This window comes from Lepidochelys olivacea, assembly GCF_965140295.1.
Source record: "Lepidochelys olivacea isolate rLepOli2 genome assembly, chromosome: 18".
In the NCBI taxonomy this organism is placed as follows: Eukaryota; Metazoa; Chordata; order Testudines; family Cheloniidae; genus Lepidochelys; species Lepidochelys olivacea.
Genome location: NC_140428.1, coordinates 18,165,464 through 18,179,879, shown reverse-complemented (window position 1 = coordinate 18,179,879; position 14,416 = coordinate 18,165,464). Strand labels below are relative to the sequence as shown.

The window sequence follows — 14,416 nt, the reverse complement described above, 5'->3', positions numbered from 1 at the left end:
TATATATATCCCCCCTTCACCTCCGGGCGGCTTCCTGCCAGAGCTCGGAATTCGGGCACTCAGCCCTGATAAGGGAACTGGCTGCAGCCAGCGGCACCCGAGGTCACCCTTTCGGAAACGGTGCGTGTCCCCCTCCTGGAGCCGCCGTCGGGATCCTGTTCCGCTGCAGCAGAGCCAAGCCGCGCCGGGGATCAGCGCATCTCAGATGCCTCCTTCGCAGTCCCGCTCTGGGCAGCGCAAGGAATGAAATGACCGCGTGGTCTTCCCTGTTCCTAGCAGTCGCCATTAGGCTAGCGCTTGATGGATCGCCTGGGGTCCCTTCAGTGCCTTGAGCGCGTCCTCCTGCCCCCCTCCCCTGATGGGGGGACACGATCCATTGCTCGCCCCCGCGAAGGGAACTCAACCCCCCTCTTGGGCCAGTCTGCAGCCGCCTGTATCTGGGGGAGGGGAGCAAAGGGGTGCAGAGAGGGTTTGGAACCGGTGTCTCTGCTCTGCTTGCAGCCGTCCTCACCGGCAGCGTTTGTGTCTCTTTCAGTTTGAGCTGTAAAATGAAAGGAGGAAAACAGACAAGTGTTAGGGAAGTCTCACTGCCTAAGTCTCCCCCGCCACTGGCAGACCCAGTGCCACTGACAGGGGTGTGGGGCTTGCCAGGCTCTGCCAAGTTACACTCTGGTCTGGGGGCTATTGGGGTTATTTACTCCCCCACAAGAGGTGCCAGCCAGCGGTGGCATTAGTTACCAGCTTGCCCTACTTTTTCCACTGGACGTACTGTGCTGCCCTGTTGGGCCTCTTGCAAGAGCATCACCACCTTTCTGTGGGCAGGGGCGCCCCCCATTACATGCCACCCAGGGGTGTCTGTGTAACAATCTTTCTGTCACACTATTTTCAAGGGTCTGCAGCCTTGTCTGCACTGGGAATTTGTCCTGATTTCAGCCACAGATGACCAGCAATTGGGGTAGCTCCCTTCATGTAGACAAGGAAAGCAGTGATTTCACACCCATGGAGTTTACTCCTGCTTGAAAGTGGGGTAAGTTGCACTGGTACAAATCACAGCTCCTTATTCATACCTAGATTTTGCACTGGGGCAGCTGCACCATTTGCTGGTCATCTATGGCTGAGATCAGGTCAAATTCCCAGTGCAGACAGGGACTCAGCTGCACTTCCCTTGTCTGTGCGTTTGTTTTAGTGCATCTAACGCCAGACTTTTTGGTGCTGTGGGAACTGATTGAGCCCCGGGTTTTGCTAGGACATGCTTTATTTTTCTTCCTCCACGTTAAAATGCTGCTTTCTCCAAGACCCCAGAGGATGGTGCAAACCTCCCTATGGAATTGTGTGCACACCAGTTCATCGCCATTTAAAATGTACCAGACTACGTGTGCTGTCAAGTACCAGCATTTCCAGTTTAGCCCCTTGATGTAAAACGGTTAGGTATTCCCCAGTGACTTTTGACAAACTAGACATCATATCTAGATGACGAGTGCAGGCCGGCCACCACTCACTCCCCATGTCTCGTCCTCCTGCCTGTAAATGATGGGGCACCGCGTCCTCCTCATCCCACATACCTGTATTCTAATGTGAGAAATTCCGAAGCAATGCTCATCCTTCATGGAAAGTCCAGCTGTTATGCTCGGCAGAAGAGGTCACTTTATTAATTATTAGTTTTAGGCAACAAGCTCTTGTATCATTGAACTGGTTACTGTAATGGATGGCCCGCCTTTCTGCAAGGTCTTCTAAGTTTTGCCTTGGGGCGTTGCTACTGTTTCTTATTAGCCTTAGCCAAACAAGTCCATCTAAAAATGACCAAAACCAAGTATAAAAGGGAGTAATTTCTTTGGTGCTGGGGCAAATCTCCATCCTCTGAAGCATCAGGGGTGGCCACGGCTGGAGATAGGATGTTGGCAGGGGAGGCGCCAGGGCTTTGAGGTGGGACTGAGAAGGCTGTAATACTTTGGTCTAATTTTCTTGGTTGGGTTGAGTATGAGGGTGCTGGGTAGAGGTGGTGGCCTGTGATATACAAAAGGTCAGCCTGGATGACCCAGTGGTCTCTTGTGGCCTCAAACTCTGACTCTAAATCCTGAGGGCCTCATTCAGTTTTCACGTAGTCCTTATGTCAATACAAGAAACAGAGGCCGTGTTCTCCAGCAGGGAGGGCCCTGGACTGGCAATCGGGAATCCTTGTTTCTGGCTTCTCTGCTGGTGACCTTGCCAGGTGACCTTGGGGAAGTCATTTCCCCTTTTCCCCCCTCCCACCCTTCCTGTCTTGTCAGTTTAGCCTGCGACCTTATACTGTTTGTACAGTGTCCAGTGGATTGGGTCCTGATCTCTGCTGAGGCCTTTAGATGCCATGGTAATAATACATCTCCCAGGGCCTGATCCAAAGCCCACTGAAGTCAATGGGAGACTTTCCGCTGAATTCAATGGCCTTTGGAGCAGGCCTTCAATGGGAATTTTGCATGAATAAGGATTTATCCCTATGGCAATAAAATCAGCAGATCTGCCTTGGACACGCAGCCACATGCTGGGAGGTATCAAGCACCTCTTAGGATCGGGGCCTCAGGGAGCAGACCCGTTGAGTAAGATGCTGCCATTGACGCTTTTGAGGCCAGTGGTCATTGTACTCCATTCCTAGCATTCTACAGAATGTGTTTTTCATCTTTAAAAAGAAGGGGGGCGGGGGGAAGGCACTTCTGGTCTTCTCAGCTATTTTCATACCTTCCGTATGGAAATTCATGCTCAGCTGCTTTGTTCAGTCTGCTCCAGCCAGATTGAAACGACAATGCTGCTAGAGCAACAAGCTTTTCCCATTAGCTGACTAGCAGGCTCACTTAAAAGCGTAGCTGTGAGCATTTAAATACTAATAGTAATAAGCAAGTTACCGAAAGGGCAAACGCATCCAGCGTGAGTCCTTGGGATTTAATGAGTGAGCATTGGATGTGATGTAAATTGTTCCCTGTGACATTTTGAAAAATAGCATTTTGAAATGATGAGACACAATGCCTAGGTGATAGGTTTAGCCGGTAACACAGCATCCTCTGCAGAATCCGAGTTCTTGTCCATTTCAGGTTCACACTTGTTTACCTTTTGTAGGATTCTGTTCAAAAGCAGGCCATTTCCAGTCCTAAACCACAGCAAAATAGATTCTGATCTCCATTACATCAGTGTAAATCTGGAGTAGCTTCGCTGACCCTGGGTGTACACCAGTGTGACGGAGACTGGAGATTGGCACAGGATGTTCAGGAAGTAAGCCTCTAGAATCTAGTGCTCGAGAGGAAAGGAGGCATCTGCCAGTAGATTTCTATTACCCCTGGCCAAGGTTTGAACTGGGCTAGATTCCACTGGGTCACAGATTTGGGTCTAAGGTTGTGATGAAGGGGAAATTACAAGTGTATTTGAACAGGTTCTCAGAGCCCCACTTAGCTCTCTGGGGCTGGGACAATTTTTGTTCTGTGTTAGTACAAAGCCCAGCACAATGGAGTCCTGGCCTATGATTGCAGCTCATTGGGCTGGATGAATGCACTATAAGGTGGGTAGAAAGCTGGCTAGATTGTTGGGCTCAACGGGTAGTGATCAATGGCTCCATGTCTAGTTGGCAGCCGGTGTCAAGTGGAGTGCCCCAGGGGTCGGTCCTGGGGCCGGTTTTGTTCAATATCTTCATAAATGATCTGGAGGATGGTGTGGATTGCACTCTCAGCAAATTTGCGGATGATACTAAACTGGGAGGAGTGGTAGATACGCTGGAGGGGAGGGATAGGATACAGAAGGACCTAGACAAATTGGAGGATTGGGCCAAAAGAAATCTGATGAGGTTCAATAAGGATAAGTGCAGGGTCCTGCACTTAGGACGGAAGAACCCAATGCACAGCTACAGACTAGGGACCGAATGGCTAGGCAGCAGTTCTGCGGAAAACGACCTAGGGGTGACAGTGGACGAGAAGCTGGATATGAGTCAGCAGTGTGCCCTTGTTGCCAAGAAGGCCAATGGCATTTTGGGATGTATAAGTAGGGGCATAGCGAGCAGATCGAGGGACGTGATCGTTCCCCTCTATTCGACATTGGTGAGGCCTCATCTGGAGTACTGTGTCCAGTTTTGGGCCCCACACTTCAAGAAGGATGTGGATAAATTGGAGAGAGTCCAGCGAAGGGCAACAAAAATGATTAGGGGACTGGAACACATGAGTTATGAGGAGAGGCTGAGGGAGCTGGGATTGTTTAGCCTGCAGAAGAGAAGAATGAGGGGGGATTTGATAGCTGCTTTCAACTACCTGAAAGGGGGTTCCAAAGAGGATGGCTCTAGACTGTTCTCAATGGTAGCAGATGACAGAACGAGGAGTAATGGTCTCAAGTTGCAGTGGGGGAGGTTTAGATTGGATATTAGGAAAAACTTTTTCACTAAGAGGGTGGTGAAATACTGGAATGCGTTACCTAGGGAGGTGGTAGAATCTCCTTCCTTAGAGGTTTTTAAGGTCAGGCTTGACAAAGCCCTGGCTGGGATGATTTAACTGGGAATTGGGGTTGGACTAGATGACCTTCTGGGGTCCCTTCCAACCCTGATATTCTATGATTCTGTGATTCATAGGCACTACTGCAATACAAATTATAACAATAATGTCATCACAAGCTAATGAGGCTCCACCATCTGTGACTAACTGACCTAGCACTGCTGAGAGACCTCAGATTGATTCATTTCCCAGGCCTGTCTCTTCTCCCAGGCATTGGAGGAACCAGCTAGCTGAGGAGGTTATTGAAGCTGGGATGTTTGTTGGTTTTTCTCAATTATCTGTGGAGCAATAAGAAGCCTGTTCTGTTCCTTTGTAATAGTTATGAGAATGCGACATGGTAAGAGTACCATGGGCTTGGATTGATTGAACGATGATAGCTTATATCAAAACCAAGACAATACATAAATGGAGAGTCCCAGCTGGTTCCTGATATGCACTGCATTGTCCTCATTAGAGCATCAGATCAGCATTAAATATGAGAAGTGGTGTTAGCTCGCTTCCCATCTCCCTCCCATCACACTCTTTATAACTCCAGATCTTCCCTCTCCTCTGGGCACACGCATGGAATCATTCAGCCTTCAAGGTCAAGAAATTCTCAGTAGCTAAGAGGAAAAGTGGCATCTGACCCAAACTCTTTAGGAACTTTGGGCCAGATTCTGAGTTCAGTTAAACCAGAGTCACTCCACTTACATGGTGGCTTTGCACTGGTATAACTTAGATCCAAATCTGCTCCTATTTTCTCTTCTGCCTCTGGAAAGCAGCATTTGAAGCAACGAGCTACTATGAGAGCATAATGGACCTTGAAGTGAAATAACTGATTTAAGAGAAAACAAAGAGCAGGCAAAACTTCTAAAAAACCCCTTGGGCCAGCATGAGCCTTCAGTTACTCCAGAACAGTTCCACTGAGTGAAACAAGCAAGAGCACAATGCTGCCTTTTCATGTTCAAAACCACAGTTGTTTTCACTAAAACCAGGTGAATAACATTAGAGCTCATCTGAACATTTGCCATCAATAACCGGTCTAGCTTATCCTGTTTCAGCTTTTGAATATCTGCTAGCAGGTAGCAATTTCCTTAATCGTATTTTTTTTTAATTTATTCGATTCGTGTTTTTTACTCTGTGGCTTGATAGCCATGGTTCAGTAGTCGAAACAGGAGTGGTATTACTGAGCCGTGAGATTGGTCAGATAGGTCACATGTTTAATTCCCATTGACTCTCCCTGTCCTGTCACTGGCAGGGTTTGTGTATTTTGGCAGTTTATTTTTGTCCCTCTGCTATTATTTGTGCAGGGTTCTGAGATGTTTCATGCAGGAGGCTGTAGAAGGGCAGAGGGCTGCTGTTGGTGCTCGAGCTGAGCAAATACCAGACTTCTCGGTTTGGGAGCTGAACTGAAAAATCTGGTTTGACTTGAACCAAACTTTTTTTTTTTAATTTCTTTTTGTCAAATGGGAAACACTTAATTGAAAAAAAAAATCCGTTGAAGGGTTCTGAGCTGACCCAAACAATTTTTTTCCCCCCAAGTATTTCAATTCATTTTGAGTCAACCAAAACCAATAGTTTTCCCAAGGTTTTTTTGTTTCGTTTGGGTGCATATCACCATTTCCTTGTGTGGGGTTGGTTTGTTTTGTCTTTCTGGTGTTTTTTGAACTGACCAGATTTGAAAGCATGAGGTTATTCCGAATCAAAGTCACAACAAAACACCGAGACTCCTTTTTTTATTTTATTTTTTTCCCACAACCAAAACTATTTGCCCAATTTGGGTCCAAAATCAGTGAATAGTTCTGAACCCTGAAAAATGCATTTTTTCAGTGACAAAACAATTAGTGGAAAAAAGCCTCACTCAGCTCTAGTTGTTACCAAGCATGGCTCCAGTCCTGCAACTGAACCCCTCTCGGGGACCCATTGACTTTGGTGCGGCTCCCTGAGGATGTACAGGTCTGCACACTCTAATCCAAGGGTCTGCAACATGGCATTCATGACTGAGGAATATGTCTCTATTCTGTCTAGATGCTGTTCTTCATTAGCTCCTCGAAAAGAAGGGCTGTAAAGGGGTCATCTAGTCTGCCCCCCTCTGCTGAGGCAGGATGAAATATGCCTAGACTATCCCTGACAAGTGCTGGTCTAACCAGTTCTTAAAAACCTCCAAGGACAGGGATTCATTCTACCACCTCCCTTGGTAATCTGTCGCAGTGCTTAAATATTAGAAAGAGTCAGAAAGCTTTTCCTACTATCCAATCTAAAATGCTGCAAATTAAGCTGATTACTTCTTGTCCTACCTTCAGTGGACATGGAGAACAATTGATCACCATTTCCTTTATAACAACCTCTTCCATATTTAAAGACTATGCCCCACCTCAGCCTTCTCTGTTTATGTACTACAGTTATTGCAGCATTCAGTCACTCTGAACCTGAGCTGCCATTAGCCATGCTGAGATTGCCCTGATTTTTGATTGCTGTAATGAAATGGTGAGCTTGCTTTTCTCATGATGTCATGATGGATAGGAGTGGAAGCCTATCACCATGCAAAACCATTTTTTACCTAAACCTAAATCTGGGATCTAAATCAACCTGCCAGATCCCTTCAACCTCTACCTGGCTTGATCCTTCATTTGATGTCATGAGTCATTTCAAGAATATTGGTGGAATGTTCCATTTTGCACCCTGGCGGTGAAAAGTAGCACTGTATATAACGGATATGGTACATCGATTATTTCATAACTAGGATGCTCAGAGCTCCGATGTGCCTAAGTAAATGATTGGAACATCTTTCCCCAGCAAGAGATAGTTTTGTTCATTCTCACGATACAGCTGATTAATTTTCAGAGAGCAAAACCAAAGCTGATCTCTTAAATAGAATAAATGGTGAACGCATAAGACCTAATGAAGCTTTACAGCTAGAGACCGGCAGGAATTGCTGTTGAATTTCCTACTCCTGGGCTGAGAGATTGTCATTTCATTGGCTGCATGAGATCCACTAATCATGTGTGTGTGTTGCTTTTAGGAGAAAGTAGTGTTTGGGGGGAGAGTGGTTGTTTTGTTTTCTCCCTAGAAATGCAAAGAATCATGAACTTGAAATAACAGGGATAAAAGGGAAATGAAAGGGAGATAAAGGGGTAGCCATGAGAGAATAAACTGATGGTGGCTTCTAAATGTTAAAAGGATTTATAAAGGATAAAGTGCCACCACAAACAAGAAAGGAAAGGACACCTCCATTCGCAAGTAATTCTGTGCTTCAGGGTCCCCTCCTGATGGGATTCTGACAGTTTCCGTAGAACTGTGATCATGAATTTGCAGCGTACCCCTTGGGAGTGTGTTTGTAAATTCCATGCAGAAGTGTACTTGAAAATGTACTGGGTGGGAATCTGAACTTGCTTTACACCAGTTTCCAACTGGGGTGATGCTGCTGGGTGGCACACGTCTCTGATGTACACTGGTGTAAATCCACCGGAACTCTGATTCGGATTTCACAGTATCTCCAAGGAAGTCAACAAAGCCACAGTGAGGCTTGGAAGAAGGGTCCCCCTAGCCTCACAGTGGCTAAGGGCAGGTCCAGAAACTACAGGAAAGTCTACACTGCAATCATGTGCTGTGCAGCTCATGTAGACAGATCTGAACATAGCTGAGCTAGCTTTAATCAAATTTGCTTTGAGTGTGGCTGTGCACCCCTATTGTGTGTTCTTCCCGGGAATTCTGTGGGGAGCAAGTTTACAGGCAGGGTGTTTGCTCAGGGCCGGGTCTCTTACATGAATTACTGTGGCATATTCATGGAAAGTAAATTTCAAATTAATGATCACAAGAATTTTCACTGGATACTGGATTTGAAGAACACTTGCCATCAGGGAAGAGAAACAATACAATGCAACTTCCGTGCCCCAGTCCAACCAGTGTGGGTTCTGCACTGAAAATCTGCAGAACAACGCTGGCAGGCAGTGAACAGGCTGTGCCCGATTCTGTGACCCCAGCTCATACATGAGCAGTCCCAGTGATGTCCGTGGGACTGCTCACCAGCATCAGGGCTACCCAGTCAGCTCCTTGGCAAGCAGCCTAGGGGTTGACCTACACCCCATGTGTCAAGCAGCAATGAACAAGTCTGAGGGCATGTCTACACGTACAGTGCTGCAGCATCTGGTGAAGATGCTCTGTGCCGATGGGAGAGCGTGCTCTCACTGGCATAATAAAACCACCTCTGCAAACAGCAGAAGTCATGTCGGTGGGAGAAGCTCTCCTGCCGCCATAGCGCTGTGCTCATGAATGCATGTAACTTATGTGGCTCGGGGGGGGGGGGCGTGGTTTATTCACATCCCTGAGCGATGTAAGTTCTGCCAACACAGACTGTAGTGTAGACCTAGCCTGAGCCCAGGAAAACAGGGCCAGGTTCCGTGATTGCACTGTTTGCAGCAAAGAGCCTGCCCAGGTGTATTTTGGATACAGCTTTTGTCAGAAAACTAGTTTGTGTCCCAAGTGAGCCATGCATAAGACTAGGGATCACGATGAGCTTCCCGTCAAGGAGGACAATGTTTTTCTAGACCAGACAACCTTAAACATGCAAACCTCCCCCAGGATTTCAGCTGGGACTTCCTGTGGCACTTAGCAAAGAAGGTGAAAGCTTCCTTAGAATAGGTATGCAAAAGGGCCTCATGTCAGTGTCACTTGCTTGTAAAGTGCGTCATCCCGTTCTAGTGGCTGGCCCACATAGAGAATAACAACCTACTACTGCTGCCAGCTGATGGAGTTACCCCTTTATCTCAAGTGATAGAGGCAAATGCTTTAGTGCTATAAGGCCAGGGTTCAACCCCCAGTGAGGGCTGTTGCATCAGCCATGCTGTGTTCTCTTGGACTCCCCCAGCTGCTTTTCTGAGGTAAATGCTTTTTGTTTTTCTTTTTTGTTTGTTTGTTTTTCTTTTTCTTTTTATAAAATCCCTTTTTATCTTTCTTCAAACAACCTCTCAGAACATGCATGTTAACCATTAACCAGCCATCAGATGAATCTGAATAGCTCATATTTATTTGACCAAATGTAAATCATGGCAGCACTTTGCCTTCTGGAATGATGAATTAGGAAGAAAATCAGAGTGGAGGTTTGAAACACATTCACTAAATGATGAAAACCAATGTATTTTCAGCATCCATGACACAATGAGGACTGTTCTGTGAGAGTATTTTCCTACACTTGGCACATCAACAAGACAAATGGAACAGATAACTGCTTTGATAAGTTAATACCATGCTACAAACAAGGTAGCAATGGTCACGTATGGTGGGGGGATGGCCCGGGAGGAACTCATTCAGTACAGTGTCCACAGGGGAGTTAGTGGCGCTGGAGCAGTTTGAGCTGAACATCTCATTGAAAGGCAATGGGTCCTCTAGGTCCTGAAAATCTTAGTCCTGCCAAGGAAACAAAAGGAGTAAGTGACAGAAAGGAGCTCAGCCAGGTTTCACTAACAGGAACTAACTGACTTCACTATTTTCTAGGGCCCGGTTCTGCTCACTTACCCTGCTCCAGGGGGTCTCTCTGGATTTACACCAGCGTCATTGGGGAGCTGGCGAAAGCCTCTCTTGGCTGGCTTCTCTGAGGCAGGACAAACTGCACACAGCTGATTTGGGGAAGGCAGGGGAGGGGCGGGTAAAGCCCTGGGGGTGTAAGATCAATAAATCAAATATGCAGGTGGTGCCAGGGACGTCTGTGGAGTTGCACCAAGGTGAAGTTGGTCCCTTGGGTCTGAGGGGAGGAGGGATGGCCAGTGTCATATGTACCTTTTCCTTCAATTCGAGCTCTTAACTCTTCCTCCTCTATGTACTCATACCTCCCCCCCCCACACACACACACAGTCTCATGCCGCTTCTCTCTTACCATAGCGAATAGTTAGCATCCCAGTCCGCTCAGGGATCCAATTCTGTCCAGCTTGACACCAAAACAACCCCTGGACAGGCCCTTTTTGCTCCTGCCTCGGTATCTCCTGGATGAGCCCAGAAGATCACTGAAGAGCCTCTGGAAAGTACTGTCGCTGATGGGGACCCCCTCGGGCAGGTCCCTGGAGTTTCGGGCCCATTGGAGCACAGAGTCCTGTTGGTCAAAGGCACCTGTTGGGATCATGTCTTCTTGCTCCTGGTCCATCTCCTCAGAAGCCAGGGGATGCTCCAGATCCTCATCTAACAATCTGGACAGGCTCTGAAAGACAGGGAGGAGAGTGGGGGTGGTATTGAGGTTCAGACACTCCTTCAAATATTGTCATGTAAACCTATATCAATGCTCATCTCAAACGAACCCATTTTAAGCTTGACTTGGATAGAAAAATGTGCTAAAATCTCAACAAAGTAATGACAATGATCTCTGGTCTTCATTGTCCTCCACTAACAACTCTGTTTTATGTTGGACACTGGCTCTCAGATGCCTTCGGGCTATAGGCTTCTGCTATGATCTCAGTTCGACATGGACCAGAAAAGTGAGGGATGTAAAAGGAGTCTCTCCTAAAGCTGGGAGCCTGGTGTCTGGGATGAGAAACGAAGAGGCTTGGAGGGGCTAAAGGAATAGTAAGCAAAGGATGGATCTAATGGAACAGCTGGGGAGAGGCTAGGCTGATGCTGGAAGGATTAGCTCTGAGGAGGTTGGAGGGTTACAGGGTATATAGGGATGTTGGACCGACGGTGAGATAATTAGAAGATACTCTTTCTACCGGGGATACTTAAAATGCTTTTTATTAACAGCGTAGGATCCCTTCTCTCCCTCTCTTTCCTGGGTTTATCAAGCGGGTGACTGAATCCTCTGCAGTTCCGTTGAGAGACGATTCCCCTCCTTGTTAATAGCATGCAGCCAAAACCAGATACTTCGGCTAGAGACAGAGGCAGGTTAGGAACTCGACGGATGAACTTGCCAGTGCCCAGGGCAGGGCTACAGGGGGGAGGACATCCATACTCTGGGTAAGAAAATGCAGCTTCTTTTTCTCTGAAGTTTAATGACTTCACCCAATCCCAGACTGACCTGAAATTTTGCAGTCTCCCTCCTACCCCGGGGAACAAACAACACTTGACCTCCAATTATCTAAAGTCAATCGAGAGAGAAGTCAGGCAAGGAATAGCTTTGGTTTTGCTCAGTTAAGTAACCCATGTCTGCCAGCTTCATGACCCCGACGCTCTTGAGCACCTTCAAGCAGCCAGGGAAGGCTAAGAAGAGCCGTATCTAATCTGAATCTTTGGAGCCAGTAACTCCAAGTTTCAACGACTCATCGGCCACATGATGTTGAAATGAGCAGCTGCTCTCTTACCTGTAAACTGGAGAGAGGTTTGGCCCTTGCCTGGTCCTGGCTGAGGAGAAGCAGCAGCAGAAATCCACAGCAGAAAATAAGCTTTGGGTTCATCTTTGTGTTGTGTTGTCTCCTGCAGTGATGGGGCGTCTCTGGCTCCTCTTCCCCTTGAGTCTCTCCTGTTGCAATGTCACTCTGTGTCTCTGGCTACTAGCCTTTATACCTTCCCCCATCCCCTCCCAGGGCCACCTCTGAGCTCCTGCCACAGCCAGGATTGGTTTAAGAGGTTCTAATCAGCTTTCATTAGCCCAAGGGGAGGAGGGAGTTTAACTCTTTTTGGCTGGGAATAAGAGGAGCACATTTTGCGCTCCTTGAGCTGTGTGGCAGCATCCTGTAGTTGTTGATCTGCAGCCTGCTCTTCTGATGCCACCTGTATGTTCGTTTTCTTCACTCAGTGTGATCATTAAACCTTATGCTTGCTTTTCTGTGCCTCTGTAGAAAAATAATCAAGAGAGAAATATGGAAAGAAGTAGAATCTGCAATGCACCCCCCGCCCATACGCTTGGCTATTTTGTCATTGCAGAAGCGCACATGCTGGGGGATCTGGGGGTCTCATAAACATGTACGCTATAGAAGAGTGTATTATTTTAATTACATTGGTACTTGATGACAGGAGGGAAAAGCGGGGTGGGTTTGGAGAGTGCAAGGGCATTCCAAGTCCTGCAAATATGACCAATTGCCTCAGAAAGTTGCTTTTCTTGACATTTAGATTCTTACTGGTTTGGGTGACAAGCAGTGAATTTAGAACCTGATTTAAATACCAAGAGAATTCCCTAGTGTCTCTGTCCCAGGTGCAGCATACGCTCTTCTCCCCTGGTCCGTGGGGAGCACTTCCCTATTGTGAAGCTGGCACTGCCAGAAGCATTAACAGGAAATAGTGGTTCTGGCCCTAGCCATATCATAGCTGCCCCTGTGCGGGGAGGGTGAAAGTTGGGGGATACCTGGCTCTCAGCTTTGGATAGCTGTGAGGGCCAGACACAGTCTGGTCTGGGTGTTGGCTTAAGTCCAGTGAATTAGGGTGGTTGTGTATTTGCCACCTGTTTACCAGCACGCTCAGTGCGGGTGAGCTCCCTTTGCTCCATGGCTCTGGGCATTTCTCTTCCAGAGGCCAGGCCGAGGCCCAAGGCGAGTGAGAGCGTTGCCTGTGTGAGGACTGCCTAAATCCTTTGGCTTTGGCCCATGGTGGTGACCCTTTCTTACACATACTGGGGCAAGATCAAGTCCTTCCAGGCTGCAGCAGAGAAGCCCAGAGAAGCCCTCACCAGTGAGGGGCATGAGCTCAGTGGGTCCCAGAGGCATCATGTGGCCAGGGGGAGTAGGGTTTGCCCCCTCTCCCATGCAAGGGGAGTGGCCTTTCAAACATGTCAGGCGAGCAGCAGGGTTATGGGGTGGACTGTCAACATCCCAGCCACTCCATTACACCCTGGCACCCAGTGACAGCAGGGCTCGTGTTACGGCTTCTCCACCCAGCCCTGTCCACACACCCCACTGGTGAGCAAGGGAATGGGAGCCCCACAGGCATAAAGTCTTATAGATTAACCATTGTTTCCGTATTAATGCCAGGTGAGTTCATCCTGAGAATATGCAACATCATAATCAGTAATAAGAGAACTCTGGTGGTGGTTCCCCTTATTGGGAGTGTTTCTATGAACTTAGTTACATGAACGTCTTGCAGCACTCAGACATCAGTCTAGGGGAACAGCTATGTGGAGATGGTGTGACGGTAGGGTGACCAAATGTCCCGATTTTATAGGGACAGTTCCGATATTTGGGGCTTTTTCTTATATCGTCCCTTATTACCCCCCACCCCCTGTCCCGATTTTTCACACTTGCTCTCTGGTCACCCTATGTGACGCCATGGAGTCTCCATCTAAACTTTGAAGATGGATTGGATTCTTTGTTACAGTTTGAGATGTGGGGGTAGTAGGTGCTCAGATACCATGGTGCTGTGAAGACATTTTGATAAACCACCACAATCCCACGCCAATTGCATTTCCTGGAGTGCTTTCCACCTACTTTCAACCCCCACATTAACCATTTTATCTGATCAGAGAAAGAAGAGCAATTTAATCAGCCACTTCCCCACTCTCGGGGCCTGAAATTTGGGCCCACTGAAGGCAATACGAATTTCCCTGAAAGAGGAAGAATACATCTTGATCTCACACAAAGCTCTATTCCCCACATGTTGTGCAGAGCGTTTGGCCATTAAACTGAAGTCTTGTGGAGAAAATGGAAATGATGAGCCATCTGGCTTTTTATTAGGCATAATTTCATCAAGATTGAGATTCGCATTGGCGCCGGATGTTTGAAAGGAATTTCTCTCTGTGTGTGTGTGTGAATGTATTCAGCGCTTTCCCCATTTTATTCCTCTGTGAAATCAATTTAAAACACAATGCTTAAAGGCCTCTCTGGAAATGGGTATTCTAAGGAGAAGTGTTATAAGCATCCCCTTATGACAGAGGGGGAAGATGGATGTTATTAGATCTCTGGCTGTATCAACAACACAACAGCCCACATTTAATCTGGGCCCTATTGAGAAGAGAAATCATTAAAGCCACAGCATTTGCACTAGCAAACAATGGCACAAGAACATTTTCCCTTCTGGAGGATTTGAGG

At 47.3% G+C, this 14,416-nt stretch overlaps 1 protein-coding gene across 1 annotated transcript; it reads right to left on the bottom strand.

Moving 5' to 3' along the window:
• Positions 1–9,501: 9,501 nt before the first annotated feature.
• Positions 9,502–11,913, bottom strand: LOC311533049 (C-type natriuretic peptide 1-like). The gene is made up of 3 exons (XM_084652128.1): positions 11,762–11,913; positions 10,351–10,668; positions 9,502–9,884 (listed from the first exon to the last, which is right to left on the bottom strand). The coding sequence occupies exons 1-2, from the start codon at positions 11,852–11,854 to the stop codon at positions 10,363–10,365; spliced, it is 399 nt and encodes a 132-aa protein (XP_084508254.1). The 5' UTR covers positions 11,855–11,913; the 3' UTR covers positions 9,502–9,884; positions 10,351–10,362.
• Positions 11,914–14,416: the final 2,503 nt, after the last annotated feature.

Coding starts and splice junctions, on each gene's coding strand:
- LOC311533049 (XM_084652128.1), bottom strand. CDS start 11,854: ATGAACCCAAAGCTTATTTTCTGCTGTGGATTTCTGCTGCTGCTTCTC. Junction 10,669..11,761: donor AACCTCTCTCCAGTTTACAG/GTAAGAGAGCAG, acceptor CCTGTCTTTCAG/AGCCTGTCCAGATTGTTAGA.